Genomic DNA, 20,605 nt, shown 5'->3' on the forward strand with positions numbered 1-20,605 from the left:
ACCTCTCTCCATGGAACTGGTCCTTGGTGCCCAAAAGATTGGGGACCTCTGCCGTAGAACACAGGAAAATCACTAATTGCTCCATTTCAAAGTGCCCCATTTGCAATCAGTCTCCGTCATTTCTCTGCTCAGGTAAAAAGTGTTTGGGTGCCTATGGGGCACTTGGAAACGGAGCGATTCGCAAGTAGTTTTTCCATACCACCCAATGGCTATTATCGATTATATACAGCTTTCCAATTCAGAGACAAAATCCTTTTCAAGAACAGCTGTTGATCATCTGCAGCTGGCTAATGTCATGCTTTTTGGAAACAAAATGCTGGGCAAGATCACCATTTCTTAAATTGCATTACTTTTGGATTTATTTTCCTCTCTTCTGTGAGATAAAAGAAGTTGCAGGTGTTTAAGCTGGGTACCTGCTGCTGCTAATCGGAGGGAGGTTAGGGGAGAAGGGCTCATCAAGGGTTAGTGGCAGGATGTAGACCAGACATGTCAAACACAAGGCCCGGGGGCCAGATCCGGCCCGCGAAGTGGTTTCATGTGGCCCGCGAAGCCATCCTGGAAACAGTGAGGGAACGGCCCCCACTGCCTTGGCCCTGGCCCAGAGACCCTCCTTCTGCCAGAGACCCTCAGATCTGTCCCACTCCTGCCCAGGCCCCCATAGGCACCCTTGATGCGAACGATGTAGAGTTGGCCATGCCCACCCAGTAGGCCATACGCACTCTAGCCACACCCACCCAGTAGGCCACGCCCACCCAGGCCATACCCACTCGGCCCCCGAGGGCAACCGCAATGCTGATGCGGCCCTCAATGAAATTGAGTTTGACACCCCTGATGTAGACCTATTAGATCAGTTTAAACCAAGTGATTAATGGATTCTGATGGGGTCCAGAGGGAGTTTGGGATTTTCCCTGAGGATTTAGTGGGCAGTTCAATAGAGAACATGGTGACTGCTTATAATGGGCATATGATAAGAGCCATGGATCAGATTGAGCCTATGTGCTTCTCACTATGCATCAATCCAGGGGTGTTCCTTGCTTTTCTGAGGTGCTTCAGAACTTAAATTCCAGAAGATATGCTTAGAGAGCCATTGGAGAATCCTGAACCATGAATCCAAACAAACATGACTAAGAGCATGGGGATTATATTAGGGTCATAAGAGCAACATTTTTGTTGTGAAACACATCCACCATTCTCTGAAAAGGAGAGCCATTCTGAATGTAGAAAATCTCTGGCAGCACAATCATTGTTATTCACAAGAGTATTTTTAGAAAAAAGAATTTTGCCCTGCTGACATAATTAGGGTTTTTAAGTTTCTCAACCGTTTTTACACTTAAGGGACTTAGAGCCTGCAAGGACAAACCAATGTTTCCGGTTTGAACAAGTATTACTGTTTTAAGGCCTTTTCAAATAGGCATCACATTCAACCTGCAGTGGCATTCATTTGAACCATGACTAGGAGGGTGGTTGCTCCAAGCAAAACAAATGTGAAGAGCTGCTGAGAAGTATCGACAGAAAGAAGGTAACCAAGAATAAAGAACTGCCTTAATAGTTGCTTTGCAGGGAAAGAGAAAATGAGCTTTAGCTTTTTCTTTCATTCCGTTTACATGGGAATGAAGATATAGCACATTTTCCTCATTTTGCCCTATTAGGCTTTCTCCTTATAAGGTTTGGGGGAAAAGCTGGATTCATTTCAACTTTTACGGGGAAAATAGGAGGAAGAAGGAGTTACTTACAAAGTAATAAAGGAGGGATAAAATAACTGATAATATTATTGTCTCTCAGCATGTCTGCATTTTATTTGTATGCTGTCCTTATTCAGCATTTTTATTTCTTGAAATGTATTATGTGATTTAAATCAAAAAGCATTTTGTAGGTTATTTGATTTGGATTCAGAGTCAGAGAAACTTAAAAAAACAACAACACAAAGAACATAGATGCAAAAATGAACAGATTGGGAGAGCCGTGGATTTTATATTTTTCATAAGGAAAGCTAATGCAAGAGTGCCCTCTTTCTGTGGCAAGATCCAGAAGAGCAAGAAAGATAAATATTTTTAAAATCCTTAGAAACATTTGGGATTTGACGTTTTTGTTAAATACCATATACTATAATTTCCTTGCTTCTCATTAGGTAGTAAATATACACAAAACGGATCTAAGCCAATTGGAATCATATAATTATATGAAATCCATTCCTAAGACTGTCTCCTCCCCCACAAAGAAATCCTAAAAAAATTCAAAAGCTTGCATATTTGCCTAAGCAGAAATCCACAATAGATCAGTAACAGTGGTATGATAACAAGAGATTGGAATCTTAAATAAAACAATAGTAGTATAATTCACTTGGCATAACAGTCTGTAAACCTGGTATGCACTGAAATATTATGTAATAAGTCTCTCTCTCTCTGTGTTGTGTCTCTGTTCTTGCCTTCCCAGTCAGCTTTGATTCTTGGCAACTACATGGACAATTTCCTGCACTTAGCAATACTTTCAGAAGTATTTTACACTTGCCTGCTTCATAAGGCTGAGAGTGACTGACCCAAAATCATCCAGCTGGCTTGGTGACTAAAGCAGAACTAGAACTCACAATCTCCTGGTTTCTAGGCTGGTGCCCTAATCACTACATCAATCTGGTTCTCAATCAAGCACATGTTATAGAACTATTTGTGATGAGGATATTTCGTTAGATAAATGACACCTTTATTCTACAGGCATTGCCCAATCAGTAATCATACACAGGGATGACAGCTCCAACCTTGCAGCCATCCCAAAGCTCTGCCTTGGGACTGAGTGAATTTCCAGTTTTTATTCATAGTTCAGAAGCATGGTTAGCAATTTGAAAATACTGGCATGCGATACTCTTGTTTAAAAAGTACCATGCCATACTCTGCCCCCCCCAAAAAAACCCCCAACCCAGCTAAACTCCCTGCTGAACTGATTATATTTTTAAAAGCAGAAACTATTTGCACAACACTCAAATAGAATGGATGCCCTTTTCATTGTAGAGGGGCGGCATAGAAAGAATTCAGGAACATTGGTTGACTGCAGAGCGCAGGTTTCAAGTTAAGTACAACATATTATTAGGCTGAGCATATTTCCACAAGGTTGTTGTTGTTTTTGCTAAATAAACCCTAAGGAATGGACTCACGGCTGGCTAAGGCAGGAGAAGAAGATAAGGAACAGGAACAAAGGAAAGCCAGGTGAAGATGTGCTAAAATATATCTTCCCAGAAGGCAAATGAAGGAGTTCTTCAACCCTCTTCTGTTCATATTGAGCAAAACATTGTCTCTGTGCAAGTTTACCTTTTCTCTGAAAAAATAGGAAGCAGCATTGAGGAAACCACCACCCAGGAACCCGGAGATGGCAGAAGTTCCTAGCCGTGGGATTCCAGTCAGTTCTGGAGCTAACATCTCCTCTGGAGGAGTAGCTGAACTGAAAGGTCATTGGTTCGGTTCACAAAAATCTCCGAAAGCAGCAAAGCGTTGTGAGATCACACAGGCATGGTACCAACCTCATGAAACAGGCTTGAATTTGTACAGACTGATACTTACCTGAGAAAGACGTAGCTTGTAGTTTTGATACTTTATTTGGAAAACATTTGTCCTCGGATTTTTTAATGTGTAATTTTCTAAATTACAATGTCCATATATTTCAGTTCCCACAAAAAGCATATTCACGTAGTATTTGTAATTTCAGTGTAATGTAATGAAGGAACAGCTACAGACGTCTTCTGGGTGATATATTAAAATGAACCAACAGATAACCTTTATTGTCAGTTTTTTACTGCGGGCACCTTGGCACACATTAAAAATGAAATTTACTTGCTTCCTTCCTCTCAAAGTGTACAATCTATTAGCACCAAAGGTAAAAAAATTAGGGAATTGTCCCAGCAAGCACAGTGACGAAAAGGAAGAGTTAATACCCATTCTCCTTTGTTTTCATAATTTCTTAATTTTAATTGCTTACACAAAATTAATACCATGTAGAGGTAGTCCTTGACCTAAAAGGTTATGGGGACCAGAATTTCCGATGCTAGGCAACGGAGTTGGTAAGTGAGTCATATTCAATTTTATAACCTATTTGCCACAGTTAAGTAAAATGTTAAAGGTAATTGTATATTTCTTTAGGCAAGTATTATGGTTTTTTTTAGTAAGAATAAACTTTATTGGGACAATTGGTCATATCGGCCATTCTCAAATACCGACTGCAAAAACAAAAAAAAAAACAAAAAAAACACCCTAACAACTTCATTGCAAAGCAATGCAATTGTTAAGTGGAAAATCACATAACCATGATTTGTAACTTTCTGCCACCTTCCCCCCCCCCCCCCCCCGCTGATTTTGTTGTTGGAAAGTGGCTGTGAAGGTCACACATGGTGATTACCTAATTGCACATTGCTGCAACCATTGTAAATGTGTGCTGGTTGCCAAATGTCCAAATTATGTTCACATGACTGCTGGCACCCTGCAACAGCCACAATTTCACAGACCAGTGGTAAGTCTCTTTTTTCATCATGTGCCATAATTCTGAACAGTTACTGAATGAGTGGTCAGTAAGTGAAGACTACCTGAATTATTTTAATGTTGTCAAATAATGAAAATACGATTTTCCCACAAAAAAGCATGCAGTTGGCCATGTACATTTGACTGCTGAGTCAAATACTATGAAAATGGAGCCTTTCTAAGAGCAGTTAAGATAGTATTAAAAATACTGCTAGCGTACTTTTAACAAATTATACATCAATAATGAAGTCTGAGAAAAATGTAGTTCATGTCCCTTGAAAATCTAGCCAAGTCTAGAGGAATTTTTCATTAACTGAAATCTGAAAGATTTATTCACTCACGCATACACGTTTTGCAACATATATTTTGCATCTTTGCTTTAATATTTCCAAAATAATTTCAATACACTGCTGATATAATTCAATAATTTTTGATGTGATAGTTGTAGCTCCAAAGTTACACTGTATAAAAACTGCTACCAAAATCTTAAAGAAAACTTTGTGAGGTTTACCCTCAAGGAAACTGTCCTGAAGTAACATCAGGATTGGCCCACCTCAATCCAGATTCAAAGACAATCTCTCTCAGATCACTAAAAGGGCTAGCTATCTTTCATGACAGTTTTATAAATGTCTTAGTATAATTTGGTTAGACACTCTAATACATGAAATACTGGATCAAATGGAATTTTGCTTTGATTATAAAACAGAATTGTGATAACATAATGAAAATAAAAAGATCACAATGACAGATGAAGAATGCTACATTACACCATGGACATACCTGCCTTGAAAATTTATTAAAAATCAAAGAATACAAAACTTCACATAAAAATATGTATTTTTAGCTTCCCACATTGTTATTACACACAAAAATGAACATATTTTATCAGTCATCCACAGAGGCATAGAACATAACCAAAGTGGTAGCCAGTGCAATTTATGGTTAATCATGACTGAATGGGACATGATATCTGCTTCTTTTAAGTCTATCCTGCTTTTAAATGGAACTATTTAGAACATCAGTATTTCAATAATGTAGATTCATAGTCAATATTGCTAGCATGTAGAACGATTATAGGTTTATAATCAGCCCTTGAATGGTTTATTCAAGTTTAGATCCCTTCCTATACCAGATTCTACTACGAGCCTTTCATAAGATTTGAAAAATAATCAAAACAAAAATACTGATTCCACTGTACAGCAGAGCTGAGGTTTTGGCAATTCACCATCTGTTTACTCTTTTATTTGTTGTCCAATTATTGTTCATCTGAAGTATTAACAATCAGGGGTTGACAATATTATCAAATATTGTTTTGGGGAAGGAATGAACTTTGTGGAGGTTTTTTTTTTTAAAGATGGGTAGCATACTTAAGGGGCTTCAGTATGGGGTTGGAGACATAAAAACCTATGTATGTATAGAACATAGTTTGAAGGTTCAAGAGTTATTTCCAGAGGAAATAATATATAATATGTGATAAGGAGTATGACAGGGCAACTTGCAGGTAGAGATAAACAACCACAGGGTACATTTTCAATAACTTTCACGTTCATATTTCCCTTAAATTTGCAAACTTTATACTTCTTTCCATACAGATGCTGGCTAGTATAGTAAACCTTGTAATTTATGCCTGTCTTTCTGATTATCTTACTATCAATTTAAAAGAGAATACTAAATCAAGATGAATTGTAGACAAAATATGTGCTACTCTGCTTTGGAATGTCACAATCTTTTCGCTCATGATATTCAAAGGCCTTGCATTTGTTTTGAAAAAAATCTCTAGCATATGCTACATCAATTTCTGACCATTCTGTGTCAAACATTCGCTGCTTAAGAAAATTCATTTCCATGTACAATTTAAGATGTCAAGATACAATTTCTTCAAGCAGAATTACTAAATAAAAACTTTTTTTTCAATGAAGAAAAAAAAAGCATAAAAAGATTCAGTAAGTGATATAAGAAACATGATACTTTTTAAATGCAGGGTAGGCTGTACACACAATTTCAGGTTTTAAAATATAACAAATATGTTGCCATCATGATACACACTTGCATAGTATATCTGTATGCATCTTTAAATCAGTTGCTTGCCATACAGATTATCTCAATACCACTGTGCTGTGTCTTTACAAAATAATAGACTAATACTTCAGAATGCATAGAGAAGCCAGAAGATACATTTTAGGTAGTTGCTCTCAACAGAACTTATGCAGGCTGCTAATCAGATTCCTTAATGGAATCGCTACACATTCCTTTCTCCACATTCTTCAAGTTGGATGCTTTATTTAACAATGGCCCAAGCAATCAGAAGGGAAATGAAATTGACGAACTGGTACCTTAAGAGTCAGGGAGATACAGAAACACACACCTCATTCATTCATTCATTCATTCATTCATTCATTCATTCATTCATACATACATACATACATACACACACACACCATACACAGACAAATATATCCCTGACACTTAACTTGATTTGTAATAGTAATTTTGTCCAGCCGTAGCAAGTAAACTGAAGATTCAAATTTTTTTACATGATCCCCACTAAAAAGAACATGAGATCTGTAAGAGCATTAGATGGCATTTTATCTCATAAGATTGAATTTAGCATTACATGCCAGACTAGTAAGGTAACTAGTCAAAATGCCTTTTAACTCAATTGTTATTATAAATACTTAAGCCAGACCAACAATTCTTCTACAAATTAGGAAGCTTCCGATATTATTAGCTTGATGTGTTAAACTGATTGCTTAGCTAATCTACCAGAAGCATGAACCCAACTTAGAAAATGCAACTTGGGAAAGGATCTGTAAAAAAAAGGAAGAAAAATCCTCTCTCTCACACACATAAGCAGATGTGTGTGCATATGTGCACACCTCAGTTTCATAAATATATTCATGATTAAAACATTCCAAGTTATTGCACGTTATGTTTGATGTGAGTAAGGCAACAAAACCAACTGTAGAAGGAATGGGAAGGTGGTGAACAATGCCACAAATAAAGTTTTGTAATGGAAAGTAACATTCAAGCAACCCATTCTTCTTCCAAGGAAACAAAACAACCAATTATGAACAAATGCAGCTACAGCAAAGTGCCACAGCATTTATGGTCCTCCCAATAATCTTACCAGAGCTGTTTCAGCACTGTAATAATCATGGATAGGCAGAAGACAAACTTCCACAGTTAATAAGGCTTCACGATAAGCACAATTATTTCTTTTAAGATGGACTCCACCACCACACACGAAACATGCAAACGTTGGATGCAGATATTTGGCAACATCCACAGACAGATGTACTCAGTGCTGGTCTCAAATCCTCCCAGAGCAGAGTCACACACACTGCATTAGTCTAAAGAGGACTCTGTAGTTGGCCATTATCTGCTAAGGCTAATAGGCAAACTGTCCCTGTACTTCTTTCTCCTCCAAATATTACGGTTGTGTTGGTGATGACCTCTGTTGCTAACTGGCTGCCTTACGGCTCCATTACTGGCAGAATTGTATCCACTGCCTTGATTATGAGCTCCTTTCACAGTAAACTTCACTCCATTGTGCTGCTGAAAACAAAGGAAATATTTAGTATTACTGCCAACTATTTAATATTATTGCCAATGTTTCAGTAATGTTGTCTCATGCAGTTCTTAAATAATATATTTATACTTATGAAAAAACAATGCAGCATTCAGAGATCTGCAACCAAAATTTTAAGGAAAGTTACATTCAGGAAAATTAAAACAGTACTATATTACGTCGGCAAATTCCACGAGAAGAAGAGCCAATCAAAGAAGATATTAGGTCTACTCTTTCTGAATTTTAAAGGACCATTTCTCACCTACTGCCCTGCAAAAGCGATTTTAAGGAGAAGAGATAGATGAGACTAATTCCAGTATATTCTACATTAGGAATTTACAAAATGTTTCATTTTTGAAGCATTCTGAGTTTGTTTTACATTTTAAGTATGAGACATTTCAACTACGATAGGAACAGTGCATCTTCAGCACAAAACAAGGTGATCTAACATGTACCATTCATTGTTTTATGAGGAGACAGATTACTTTTTATGCTAACATTTCATTAATTTGTATTTTTCTTACTCATGCCGACTTACAAGGAACTTACCTTCAAAGACAAGATAAAAATAATTGAAGCAGAGTGACATCTTAACTCTAACCCTTTGTGATCTAAATTACTTGACAATTTACAACACAGCATTAATCTGAATATTTTGGACATTGTTTTCTGAGTCCGATGACATTATGAAATGGATCTATTGATGTTGTATATGCTTTTGTTTTAAAGAGCTAGAATAGATTTATATTATCCTAATTCAAAGATGAAAACTGAAGAGATTTGCATGGCATAGACTGAAATCTCTTATCAGATTATGATGTGATAATATGGTTTAGAATATTCTGAGTACTCTGAATATTTAATTTTTTATTCAATTACTAATAAAATCATTGGGTATTCTATACATGTGCATGCCCATCCTCACACATGGAAATACAAAAACATTTTTTTAGAAAATGGGTATTATGTTGTAGATGAATAAGTAATAATGTCATATTTTGGCAGCTTCTAGACCACTGTCTCTTTCAATATTCCTAGCTGAATATTTTTCCCATCTCTACTGCAACTTTTCTCTTGCTTAGCTTGATCGTATTTTTTTGGATATCTTAGAACTATAGCTTGGCAAATCTGACACACTTTTGGAGAAATGTTCACTTGATCTAAAAACAGCTGGGAATCTGGTGACTCCTCCCCAAAGTGGCTGCTGAACAGTAAGAGGCTTTTTCTCTTACCAACAATCTACTGTTTTTGCTGCCAAAGCTGGTTCTCTGGCAATGCTGTTCCCTGGATTTGAATGGGACACTCAGGAATGACCCAAGACGAGTTTTGGATGGCCAGGGACCTATTTGGGAAGGACAGTCTTGAAGATTCCAGTTCCCTCTGGAAGCAGTAGGAAAGTCACAGGGGGAATCCATCTTCCTTTCAGCAGTTTCATTTACCTGGATTTTTAATTTTCACTTTTTGAATTTATTGTTTTACTTTTTTTTTTTTTGCTCTTAAAAATTGACCAGTGGTTGGATGCTGATTTATTTCAACCCCTTGATGTACTCTGTTTTTTTTTCCATTTTCTTTCCCTTTGATTTATGTTGTTCGGAATAATCTTTTTGTTCTTTGTATATTTGCCTTCATCCGTAACCTTTGTTCTCTCTGTAAAGAAGTTTGCCACATTTCTGTATAATGAAGTGCTTTCATTTGATTTACATTAATATTGGGCTCTCAGCACAGGATTTTTGGACTTTTTGAATTTACAAAATATTTGCAGTTTATCTCTTTTGAATTTTTCCTTTAACCTTGGATTGAAATATCCCGATAATATCATTCTTGTTTCCATTTGCTTCAGGGTTTTTTTCCTCCCCACATCTAGTTAACAAACATAGATATTTGATCCAGGATGAATTACTTTTAACTTTTGGGATGATTTGGGATAGACAAGATGCTGTCGCAAACTTTTTTTGGATGGATTACACTAACAGTTTGTTAACAGAGAGTTTCGAAACCTTAATCTTGTATTATTATTATTATTATTATTATTATTATTATTATTATTATTATTATTATTATTATGTCATTAATATAGTATATAGAAGACAAGTCAATAATTCGCAAATAATTTTACTAGTTTAAAAATTGCCTGTTTTACAAGGGGTGGGAAACAATTTTAGTAATGTATTAATCAGTATTCAGTTGGGAGGATAACATTATATGTGTTGGGTTTTTTATTTTTGATGCACTTTTTAATGTATTGATTTGCTTTGTTTTTCTTTTGGGGTTTTTTTTGTTCAAGTTTTTGGAGTTTTGTATTTTAACTTTCTTTTGAATACAATAGAATTTAAACAAATAAAATCAGCTAGAAATCTTGAAATTTCCAGTAGAGTGGCAACTATTTAAAATGCTTGTTAGTTAACCTAGCTAACACGCTTTTTGAGGTTTTCTATATTAATGATTTAAAATTATTTTTCTAGGGATTGCTATATTTTCATCTTTTCAATCATCCTAAAAATTGCTCTTTTTCTCTTAGGTAGTGTTCTGGTTTATTATTTTCAAAATGCTTGCGTGAGCAAATTAAACACAGAATTTTTCACATACCTGATTATTCGTGGCCATAATCAATGCTCTTGCAGGCACAGACTGATTTTTACCACTTGGCATAGTTAATGCCGGATGTATTCCAGCCGTAAGTGGAGATGGTGCTTGCAGGCTGAAGTGGTATATATTAGGAGTTGTGCAAGGTGGAGTATCAGAATCCTTAATGTTACACAAAAGGAGAAAATATGGGATTTTATTTTATTTTATATGCATATATATGTATATAGATAAAGAACCTGTGATGACACATTTAAAGCAGGATGATTTTGCACTGAACAGGTTACAGAAATAAGCTCTTTAGAGGAGGATCAGTAAAAAAAAATATTTTGGAAAAAATAACTGTTTCTGACCTTCCATTACTAGACTGTAAAAATAAGTTAAATAAGTGCCTTGAATAAACAGTTCCTAACACTATCCAGTTGCTGTTCTTCTGATTAGGCAAAACTACAACTGATTTTTCATGAGACTAAGCTAGTGAGACAATTTTTATAGCGTGTGCTACTTCAATCAGCAGTCATGGTATCATTTGTGGAGAAGTGACACTTTATCTAGGCTTCTTTATCTATCTGTCTTTAAGGACTCACTATGTAATTAGTTCCACATATGTAAATGTTTTTAAAAACTAAAAAACATTTTAAGAGTAAAATTGTAAACATTAGATTAAAATCATAGGTACGAGACTAAAATAGAAATAATGAAAAAAGTTTTTATTTTTTAATTAACATTCTAATCTACTTTCATTTTGAGAATTTCTTTAAAAACTTTTCATTAAATAAGATAATGGTTTCAAATCTATTTTCTGATTATTTACTTATGGTAATACATTAATTATATTTTTAGATAGATTATATATTATTTAACAACAAATTTAGAGGAAGCTTGGCAGGAACAGTGATTTCAAGCTTATTTATATATTTCAATAATATGAATACTACAGTAATAACTGCATTTGTGATCTTATAAAATAAGCTTGTAATTCAGATTTATTCAGATATTAACTTCCACATGTAGACAGCAGTTTAAATAGAAAAAAGATAAAACTTACAACATCACTTCCAGAAAGAGATGACACTGATGAGGCAGATGAACCTGATGATAATTGTTGCATATCAGTAAATGACAAAGTCAAAGGTTGGTTGTAAAGCAATTCAGCCTCTCTATTCTGGGTTGCAATCTCTGAAGATATTGATTCTCTCTCTTTCAGCTGAACATCTGGTGTCACAAATATGTTTATATGTCAATATATTTCCTTTTCACTTAAAACTCTGTTTTGAGTGTGGTTAGTTTTAAAGTTTTAAGTCAGATATTGTATCAGAGATGTTTAAGACTGAAATAACATGCAAAGGAACTACAGTGTGTATTTTATTAATCTCAACAAATTAAAATCAGGAATCAAATATCCTGACAGGCATGGATTCACATGTTTATGTTAACAAATCATAAAAAAGCACCGAGAAATGTTTGAGGTAGGTTGAGTACTGAACTGGATAGCACTGAAACATGGCATAAGAAAATAAAAATAAGAAAAGTGTATGATAAAAATAATATGTGGTTTATTTTTAGGATCAATATATTTACTTACCAAGATCAGCTGAAAAGTTAGCTTTGTTTCCCCATTTTTTTTTAATCCATGCTCTGTAGTCAATCACCTCTTCTGTCACTTTAATAATTCTACCTAAAGTACTAAAAGAGATGTTGCCAGGATAAGAAATTAAGAGACAACACTGACACATTTTTTTAAAAAAAATCTGAACATCACTATACACAACATAAGAACCAAAAAAAAAAACTTTTTAAAAAAGATTTGCATACATTCAATGTCGATCTTGGTTTTTTCAACTGATATTAGCTCTTCTTTCCAGAGTGCTGTATTACAAGAAGATAAGTACTATGTAGCCCTAGAATTGAATACATATTATACTTCCTGTATGTGCCATGATGAGTGGATTCCCTGCTGCCTTTTGTTAGCTAACAAGACAGCTTTGCAAGAGGAATTGCTAAATCCTGGATCCCAGTCAGGTCATCTTTCCAGAACAAAGGAATGATCAATGACATTATCCACATGACTCCACACAACAGCTCCTCATGAGTAGACCATGGAGACTGTCATTTTTATAGCTGGCTCATGAGTAAAATAGCTGCAAGTTGGGATTTACATCAAGCTCAAACTTGCAAAACAGCCTTTATGGACACATTTCTTGGCCAAGCCTTATATCTTAATCACATATAATTTGGGGGATTATTTTATTATTTGCATATTGGAAAGGTCAAGACCTCTTGGATTGGCAAGGCACTACTGCATTCATCAGGTGAGTTCTCCTTTCCTTAAAAGATGATAGTGTAAATTTGATTTTCAAGGTCCAAAAATATAAGATTTATTTTACTAGGGCAGACATCTCAAACTCGTGACGTCACGTGACATCACGCAACATATCAGGACAGTTTTGCCATTGTCGGCAATGGGGTGGGCGCAGCTTCCGGATGACGCATCCGGCCTACAGGCCGGCAGTTTGACACCCCTGTATTAGGGGATTAGTGATTGGATTTTGTGAAGTTAATAACTGATTAATGGGCCAGAAGGATTTGGAAATACAGCTCTGAATTGTTTAGAAGATACTTTCTCATGGAAAAATGGAGACTGTTTTGGAGTGGATTTTTTTAGCCAGGGGACAAAGAAAATGGAGCAGAAAATCCTTACTGCAATTCAGATAAAATTTTGGACAGAATGGATCAATGTTTGATAAAATTGATAGAGTCAATTTGTAAAAGAATGAACTGCAATAGATGTTTATGAAACTAATTTGAAGAACTTAAATGTAAATTCAAATGGGATCTGATGGATATCTAGAGGAGATGAACAGATATTACTGTAAATCAGGAAATTGATTTGGATTATTTTTTCTCTGCATATACAGAAAAGCTCAGTTATGACTTGAAAGGATTTTTCACTAGTGACAAGAAAAAGGATGCATTTTATTTATGGGTACAAGAGAAATCTTTACAAGTTCTAAAGAATTTTTTCTTTGAAACCCAAGTGAGCAGCAAACTACCTCTACAACGTTTTTTTAAAAAATAAGGGAAGATTTACAGTATAAGATTGGCTTATTTGACCAGGTATAAAAAAAGTTTGCTCTTATTGGAATTTTGCTGATAGATTAATATAGCATTATGATTTTGTTTTCTTTATGTAAGAGATGAACTATGGGGAGAAGACAGATTATGTTTTACTTAGAGTTATGTTTTATTTAAAGACAATGATAGCTATTAAAATTTTCACTTCCTGGAATGAAGGAGGAAGTTACTTTTTTTCTTTTTCAAACCTCTCCCCCTTTTTCTGAAGTTTGTATTAGCTTTTATTCTTAACACATATAATTCTGAATAAAATTATTTTTTAAAAAATGAATATATTCTTCTTGCAACATTCAGAGTTCCTTCCCTGATCATACATACAAATTCTGGAAGTGCAATGTGAAGTTTAACTTCACACTGCACTTCCAGTTTAATTTTATATTTTGAAGCTTAAATGTATATTCCTCAAAAACCTCTGGACTCCTACTGGCCTGCTCACTTTTTAAACTGCAGCACCTGGCATGCCACTCACAAGCCCACATGCAGCCCTGCCTTTTAAAAGACTATGTACCTCAACCTATACAATGAACACATTCTCAAATAGTTACCTTTCTGAATCTCTATTAGGATATGATTTTGCAAGTGGTGATACTGCATGGCTTAGAACAATGTAGGCATAGTCAAAAACTTGCTTTACTTGCATGGCACCATAACAACTTCTTCCAACATCATTGCCTGTAATAGTCAATTTTTAAAAAATCACACTCATTATCCAGTTGACTCCAAAGTTGCTTTCACCTTGTCATGCTTACAATGCTTAAAATTCTTGGAATAGGTAAAATATCTCAAGGAGAGATGTGTACTCTATACACTTGCATATGTACTAAATGGTGCCTGATCTTCCCAGTTACAGTATTCTATTCTTTGGCATACAGAACTGATACTTCTTTAAAATAACAGTATGCTGCATCCCAGTTTTCTATCTACTGTTCTTAAAATTGAAAAAACTCCAACCATATCATTTTTATTCTGCACTGGATTTGGAACCTCAATACCATGTTTCCCTGAAAATAAGAACCGGTCTTATATTTTGGGGGGGCTCCAAAAGAGGCACTAGGTCTTATTTTGAGGGGATGTCTTACCCGCTTACCTCAGGACCGCCACCACCAGGACTCCCATGCCCTGACACCTGTCACACCGCTGCCTGACTTCTTCTGCAGCCGCTTACAGCAGGAGGCCACATGGTACTTTGGCTGGTGCCGCCATTTGCGGCAGAACACATGGCGTATCTCACCAGTGCTGCTGCTTGTAGCATGACGGCATGTGTCGCATGGCACCGCTGGTATGTACCACAGTGCAATGCGCCATGTGGCCTCCTGCCATGAGTGGCGGCACCGGCACAATGCACCGCATGGTCTCCTGCTGCGAGAGGTGGCACCAGTGCAATGTGTCACATGGCCTCCTGCCGTGAGTGGCTGCCAGCAACCAGAAATGGCCAGGGGCCATGCAGGCTTCTGCTGGATGGGGTTGCTGCTGGTGGTGCTGCTACCGCAAGGCGAGACATAAGGACATGGGAGGCCTGGCTGCCAGGGCCCTGAGGTAAGCAGGTGCAGGGCACATGGGGCAGCTCCACCCCCACACCCTAGCTTGATTTTTACACATGCGCCTTACCCCACCTTATAGAACCAGACTGTGTGACAGAGTAGGCGGGGTCTTAACTAGGGCTTATTTTGGGGGTAGGGCTTAATGTCATAAATGGCAATCATGTGACCCAGGGGATGTTGCAAACAGCTGTAAATGGAAGTCGGTTGTCGAGAGCTCGAGGCCAGCCATCAGAACTTTGGAATTAGGTCATAAGTACCACTTGGGGGTCAGTTGTAACTTCAAACAGTTGCTAAGTGACTGGTGGTAAGTTGAGGACTAACTTTATAGCACTGGTTGACAAACCAAAAGGAAATATTATTATTATCTTCGTCATACTGTTTCCCACTGCAGACTAAATATATGAAAAATATGAGATTTGTAGTCCCAGAAAAGTGTTTGTCATATTTTGGTATTATGGGTACTGACTAGTACAATACAAAACAAGCAAATACACCACTACTGTTTAACAATCAAGTTTGGTTCCAATGACCAAGTTGTTAAAACTAAATGGCTGCTAAGTGATTGCATGTCTGAAAGTTACTGTGAAGATCACTGGCTGCTGCAGTATCATTCAGATAAAAAGTCTATGGCTGGCTCAGGAATTCTGGGAGTTGACGTCCACGAGTCATAAAAGAGCCAAGGTTGCCTACCCCTGGTCTATCCTATAGCTATGCCAGCATTACTCTCACTCCAGTATGCCTCGTTATCAGACATGTGATATTTGGCTGTATATGCACCCTGGAAAAACTGATTCCAGTAAATATTCCACAGCTTTGTTTTTGTGAATGATAATGCCTTCAGCCTCTCTCTCCCAAGAAAAAACTATGCTATAAATGTAATAAACAAATATTGCATGACAAGATATAAGAGTATTCTATTAAACATTCCTTTCAAAGTTTTTGGGCTAAAAGTTGAGAGTAATGTATGTCATCTTACCAGGCAGAAGGGGATCTTCAATACATAACATGGATGGTCGATATCCATTAGTCATGGTTTTCATGATTTCTTCTTTGGCAATATAGGCACCTCCATTTTTTATTCTAATACCAGTTTTTAAGTAATTAAAATTCCTTCCATAGAGTTCAAAAAATTCTATTAGAAGCATTCCTAGATTTTCATCATATTTTCGAGCATCAATTCTTGGGTGCAACTATTATAAATGAAAATCACAGGATTTTAGTTTCTTACATAGCAAGTGGTATTTATATATTATCAGCTAAAGTAATTCTTCCTTTTTAAAAAATTTTTACATTGCCAGGTGATAGTATTTGCCAGTGTTCAAAAAGTACAAAAACATCTTTATATGACTTTCTAACAAAATTTATGTTTCACTGCATAAATATGATTCCGTCACATCTCATTCCCACATTTTAAAGGATAAATCTTCTAAACCAGGATGAAGATGGGATAAATAGTATGCTATGTCTGGTATTATCAAGGATCTGAAACCTCTAGTCCATTACAAATTTCTCACAATTTATTGGTAAATACTAGAATCGATAAAAAACAAAAGGAATATTACTATAATAATACCAAAATAGGTACAATACTTACCCAACAAGAAAGTAATTATCTAAAAATTATGGATGGGCAGCCTGTCTTATATTCATGATAACAGAAAATACACAATTAGCATGAGATGCAAATGGCTGCAAAGGAAGTAGTGGGGATGATTTACTGTCACCAATAAATTCTAGACCAATGGGGCTCAACCCTGGTGTCCACTTAATGAATTCTATGCCATCCATTAACATCTGTTACATAAAATATATTTTGCCATGTTTTGATAGGTATTCATATACATAATATTTTATGTGCTTTCATTAAACTGCCCCACTATGACACTATTTTCATAACTACTAAGTGTTTATGACAGCAATTTTTATACCACCCAGAGTCACTTTGTATGGGAGATGGGCAGCATAAAAATTTAACAAATAAAAATTTAACAAATTTAACAAATAACAAATCTGAAATTCTCAGTCAAACCAAATACAGTTTTTGAGCCCTAGAAAAGTGTCCATTTGTGCTGCAAATGAAAAGCAGAATTATTTCCAAACTTTTTAAAATACAGTGGATTCCCTAAAGAATAACATACCATCAAATTTGGAGGAATGGCAGAAAGGTATTAATAAATTTGTTTGGGCAGGGAAAAAACCACAAGTTAAATTTAAGATAATGCAAGATATACGTGAAAGAGGTGGTCTTAAAATGCCTAATCTTAAATTATATTATGAGGCTGCTGCTTTATCTTCAATTAGTGATTGGTTTACTTTAACACAAGGGAGATTATTAAATCTCAAGAGTTATGATTTGTTATTTGGTTGGCATGCATATTTATTGTATGATAAGAAGGTGGATAATGTTTTTAAGATACACATATTAAGGCAAGCTCTGTTGTGAGTATGGAAAAAATATAAATATAAGTTAAATTATAAAATACCAATTTGGGCAATTCCTAAACATGCAATAGAAAATATAAGTGTTGGATTTAAACATGATGTGATTACATACAAAGAAATTTTAAGGATGGAAAGGAATGTATGGCAATTAAAGCCATATAATATTTTAAAAGAAAAAAAGATTGTACAAACTTCAGTATGGGCAGTTGCAAGCAAGATGGAAAGAAGATCAGAAAGTTGGTATTTTAACAACTGATGGAAATTTGGTAAAACAAATTAGAGATCAGGGTCAGGCACATATAAAAAGGATATATAATGCATTGATAGAAATTGATTCAGAAACGGAACTTGTTAAAGATTGTATGATAAAGTGGGCCCAGAACCTCCAGGAGGTTATAACAATGGATACTTGGGAAAAGATTTGGGTTAGAAATGTAAAATTTACACAGGCTCAAAATTTAAGAGAGAATTTTTATAAAATGTTTTATAGGTGGTATTTGGACCCTAAAAATTAGCATGTATGTATCCGAACTGCCAGCCTAAATGTTGGAGGGTCAGGCACATATAAAAAGGATATATAATGCATTGATAGAAATTGATTCAGAAACGGAACTTGTTAAAGATTGTATGATAAAGTGGGCCCAGAACCTCCAGGAGGTTATAACAATGGATACTTGGGAAAAGATTTGGGTTAGAAATGTAAAATTTACACAGGCTCAAAATTTAAGAGAGAATTTTTATAAAATGTTTTATAGGTGGTATTTGGACCCTAAAAAATTAGCATGTATGTATCCGAACTGCCAGCCTAAATGTTGGAGGTGTGGTTGTGAGGATGCAACGTATTATCATATATGGTGGACTTGCAAAAAAGTCAAAGCTTTTTGGATTAAAATTTGGTGGAATATGCAGAAGATATTTAAGAAAAGGATAAAGTTTTCTCCACAGTTGTTTTTGTTGGGTATTATTACAGATTTTACTGTTATAGATACTAAATTGGTTTTGAATTTAATTACGGCAGCAAGGCTCTTAGTAGCGCAATACTGGAAGAAGGAGGAATTGCCTACTATAGAAGAATGGACTTTGAAAGTTTCTAACTTGGCGGAAATGGCAAAGATTTCAGCTTACTTGAAAGAACAATCGCAACAGAGATACATTTTGGAATGGAGAAGATGGATTGAATATATCCAGAATAAATATGGGACTAAAAAGTTTCATTTAGTATTTGAATAAGTACCGTATATACTTGAGTATAAGCCGACTCGAGTATAAGCCGAGACCCCCAATTTCACCCCCAAAAACTGGGAAAAGTTGTTGACTCGAGTATAAGCCCATCCGCCGTTCTGCAAGCCTCCGCCACCGGCGGAGGCTGGATCCGCGCTTTGCAAGCCTCTGCCGCCAGCAGAGGCTCGATCCGCCATTTTGCAAGCCTGAATACACAGGAATACCCTGTGTGGCCGCGGCTCTCGGGGAAGCCCTGGCTGTCCGCTTCCTCGCTCCACGCTGCCATTCGGGGCCCGCGCGTTCCCCGGGCAAATCGCGGCGCCCAGCAGGCGAGGAAACACGCCCGCTCCAGTCGCCCCCCTTCCCTCAGGAGACGCGAAGCAAGTGACCGCCCGGAGCTTACCGAGGACTTGCGCACGGCCGAGGCTTCGGTGCTTCCAGGATCGCGCGCACCTCTCCCAAGCCGTCGCCGTCCGGAGACCTGCCGAAGTTTGGGGAGGTTTGGGGAGGTGCGCGCGCACCTCCCCAAACCTCCCCAAACGTCGGCAGGTCTCCGGACCTCCGTGCCCTGCCTGCCTGCTTCTTTCCGCTGCGGAAAGAAGCAGGCAGGCTGCTTCTTTCCGCAGCGGAAAGAAGCAGGCAGGCTGCTTCGTTCCGCAGCAGAAAGAAGCAGGCAGGCTGCTTCGTTCCGCCGCGGAAAGAAGCAGGCAGGCTGCTTCGTTCCGCCGTGGAAAGAAGCAGGCAGGCTGCTTCTTTCCGCTGCGGAAAGAAGCAGGCAGGCAGGGCGCGGAGGTCCGGAGACCTGCCGACGTTTGGGGAGGTTTGCGCGCGCACCTCCCCAAACCTCCCCAAACTTCGGCAGGTCTCCGGACGGCGGTTGGTTGGGAGAGGTGCGCGCGATCCCGGAAGCACCAAAGCCTCGGCCGCGCACAAGTCCTCGGTAAGTTTTTTTTGTTGACTGGAGTATAAGCCGAAGTGGAATTTTTCAGCCCAAAAAGTGGGCTGAAAAATTCGGCTTATACTCAAGTATATACGGTATTGGTTTTATATGATGTAGTATTAGTTACGCTATTTGTTAATAATATAGTTATGTTTAAGGGGAGTTAAAGCACGATAGAATTTTATGTTATTTTTTTAGTTTGTTAGCATATTTTAGCTCTAGTTTGCAAAGTTTATACCCTGTATTCAGCTCTGGGAAGTCGGGGAGGGGAGGGGGGTAAGGGGGAGGGGGAGGGAGGGAGTATGTTTTAAAAAAAATGTATTGTAAAACTTTTCAATAAAAAAAAGAATAACATACCACAATCAATCATCAAATAATTATAGTCCAGTTTAATAGATTAATTTACTTACATAAAATGCATCATTTATGTAACAGTATTATAACAAACATTTAAGTGAAAATTTAGACAATTGGTGATATTTATGAAAAAGGACATACCTGTAAGAAGCTAATTGCCATTAAAATTAAGCTATAGGAGCTAATTCCACCAGTAAAAACCTCATTCAAATCCCTCTGAAGAAGGAATTGTTTTAATACTAAAATCAAGTAAGGCAGCAATGAGTATTTCTGTAAATGAAAGAAACAGTCAGTTCTAAAAGGAAACATTTTTGCTTGT

The 20,605-nt window shown here is 36.8% G+C and overlaps 1 protein-coding gene across 3 annotated transcripts in view; it reads right to left on the reverse strand.

Annotated features, from left to right (window-relative positions):
• Positions 1-5,276: 5,276 nt before the first annotated feature.
• The window catches only part of TENT4A (terminal nucleotidyltransferase 4A), a 37,006-nt gene continuing 21,677 nt past the window's right edge, over positions 5,277-20,605 (reverse strand). The window contains exons 6-12 of one of the 3 annotated variants that reach the window (XM_081324028.1): positions 20,428-20,556; positions 16,303-16,516; positions 14,331-14,457; positions 12,236-12,336; positions 11,699-11,742; positions 10,654-10,812; positions 5,277-8,054 (exon numbers count right to left, since the gene is read on the reverse strand). In XM_081324028.1, the coding sequence (XP_081180154.1) occupies positions 7,875-8,054; positions 10,654-10,812; positions 11,699-11,742; positions 12,236-12,336; positions 14,331-14,457; positions 16,303-16,516; positions 20,428-20,556 (954 nt within the window). In that variant the 3' untranslated portion in view covers positions 5,277-7,874. Of the gene's footprint in view, positions 8,055-10,653; positions 10,813-11,698; positions 11,866-12,235; positions 12,337-14,330; positions 14,458-16,302; positions 16,517-20,427; positions 20,557-20,605 lie in introns of all 3 variants that reach the window. The other 2 variants (XM_081324027.1, XM_081324026.1) reach the window with 2 other exon arrangements.

Source organism: Vipera berus (genome assembly GCF_964194415.1).
Source record: "Vipera berus genome assembly, chromosome: 3".
NCBI lineage: Eukaryota > Metazoa > Chordata > Lepidosauria > Squamata > Viperidae > Vipera > Vipera berus.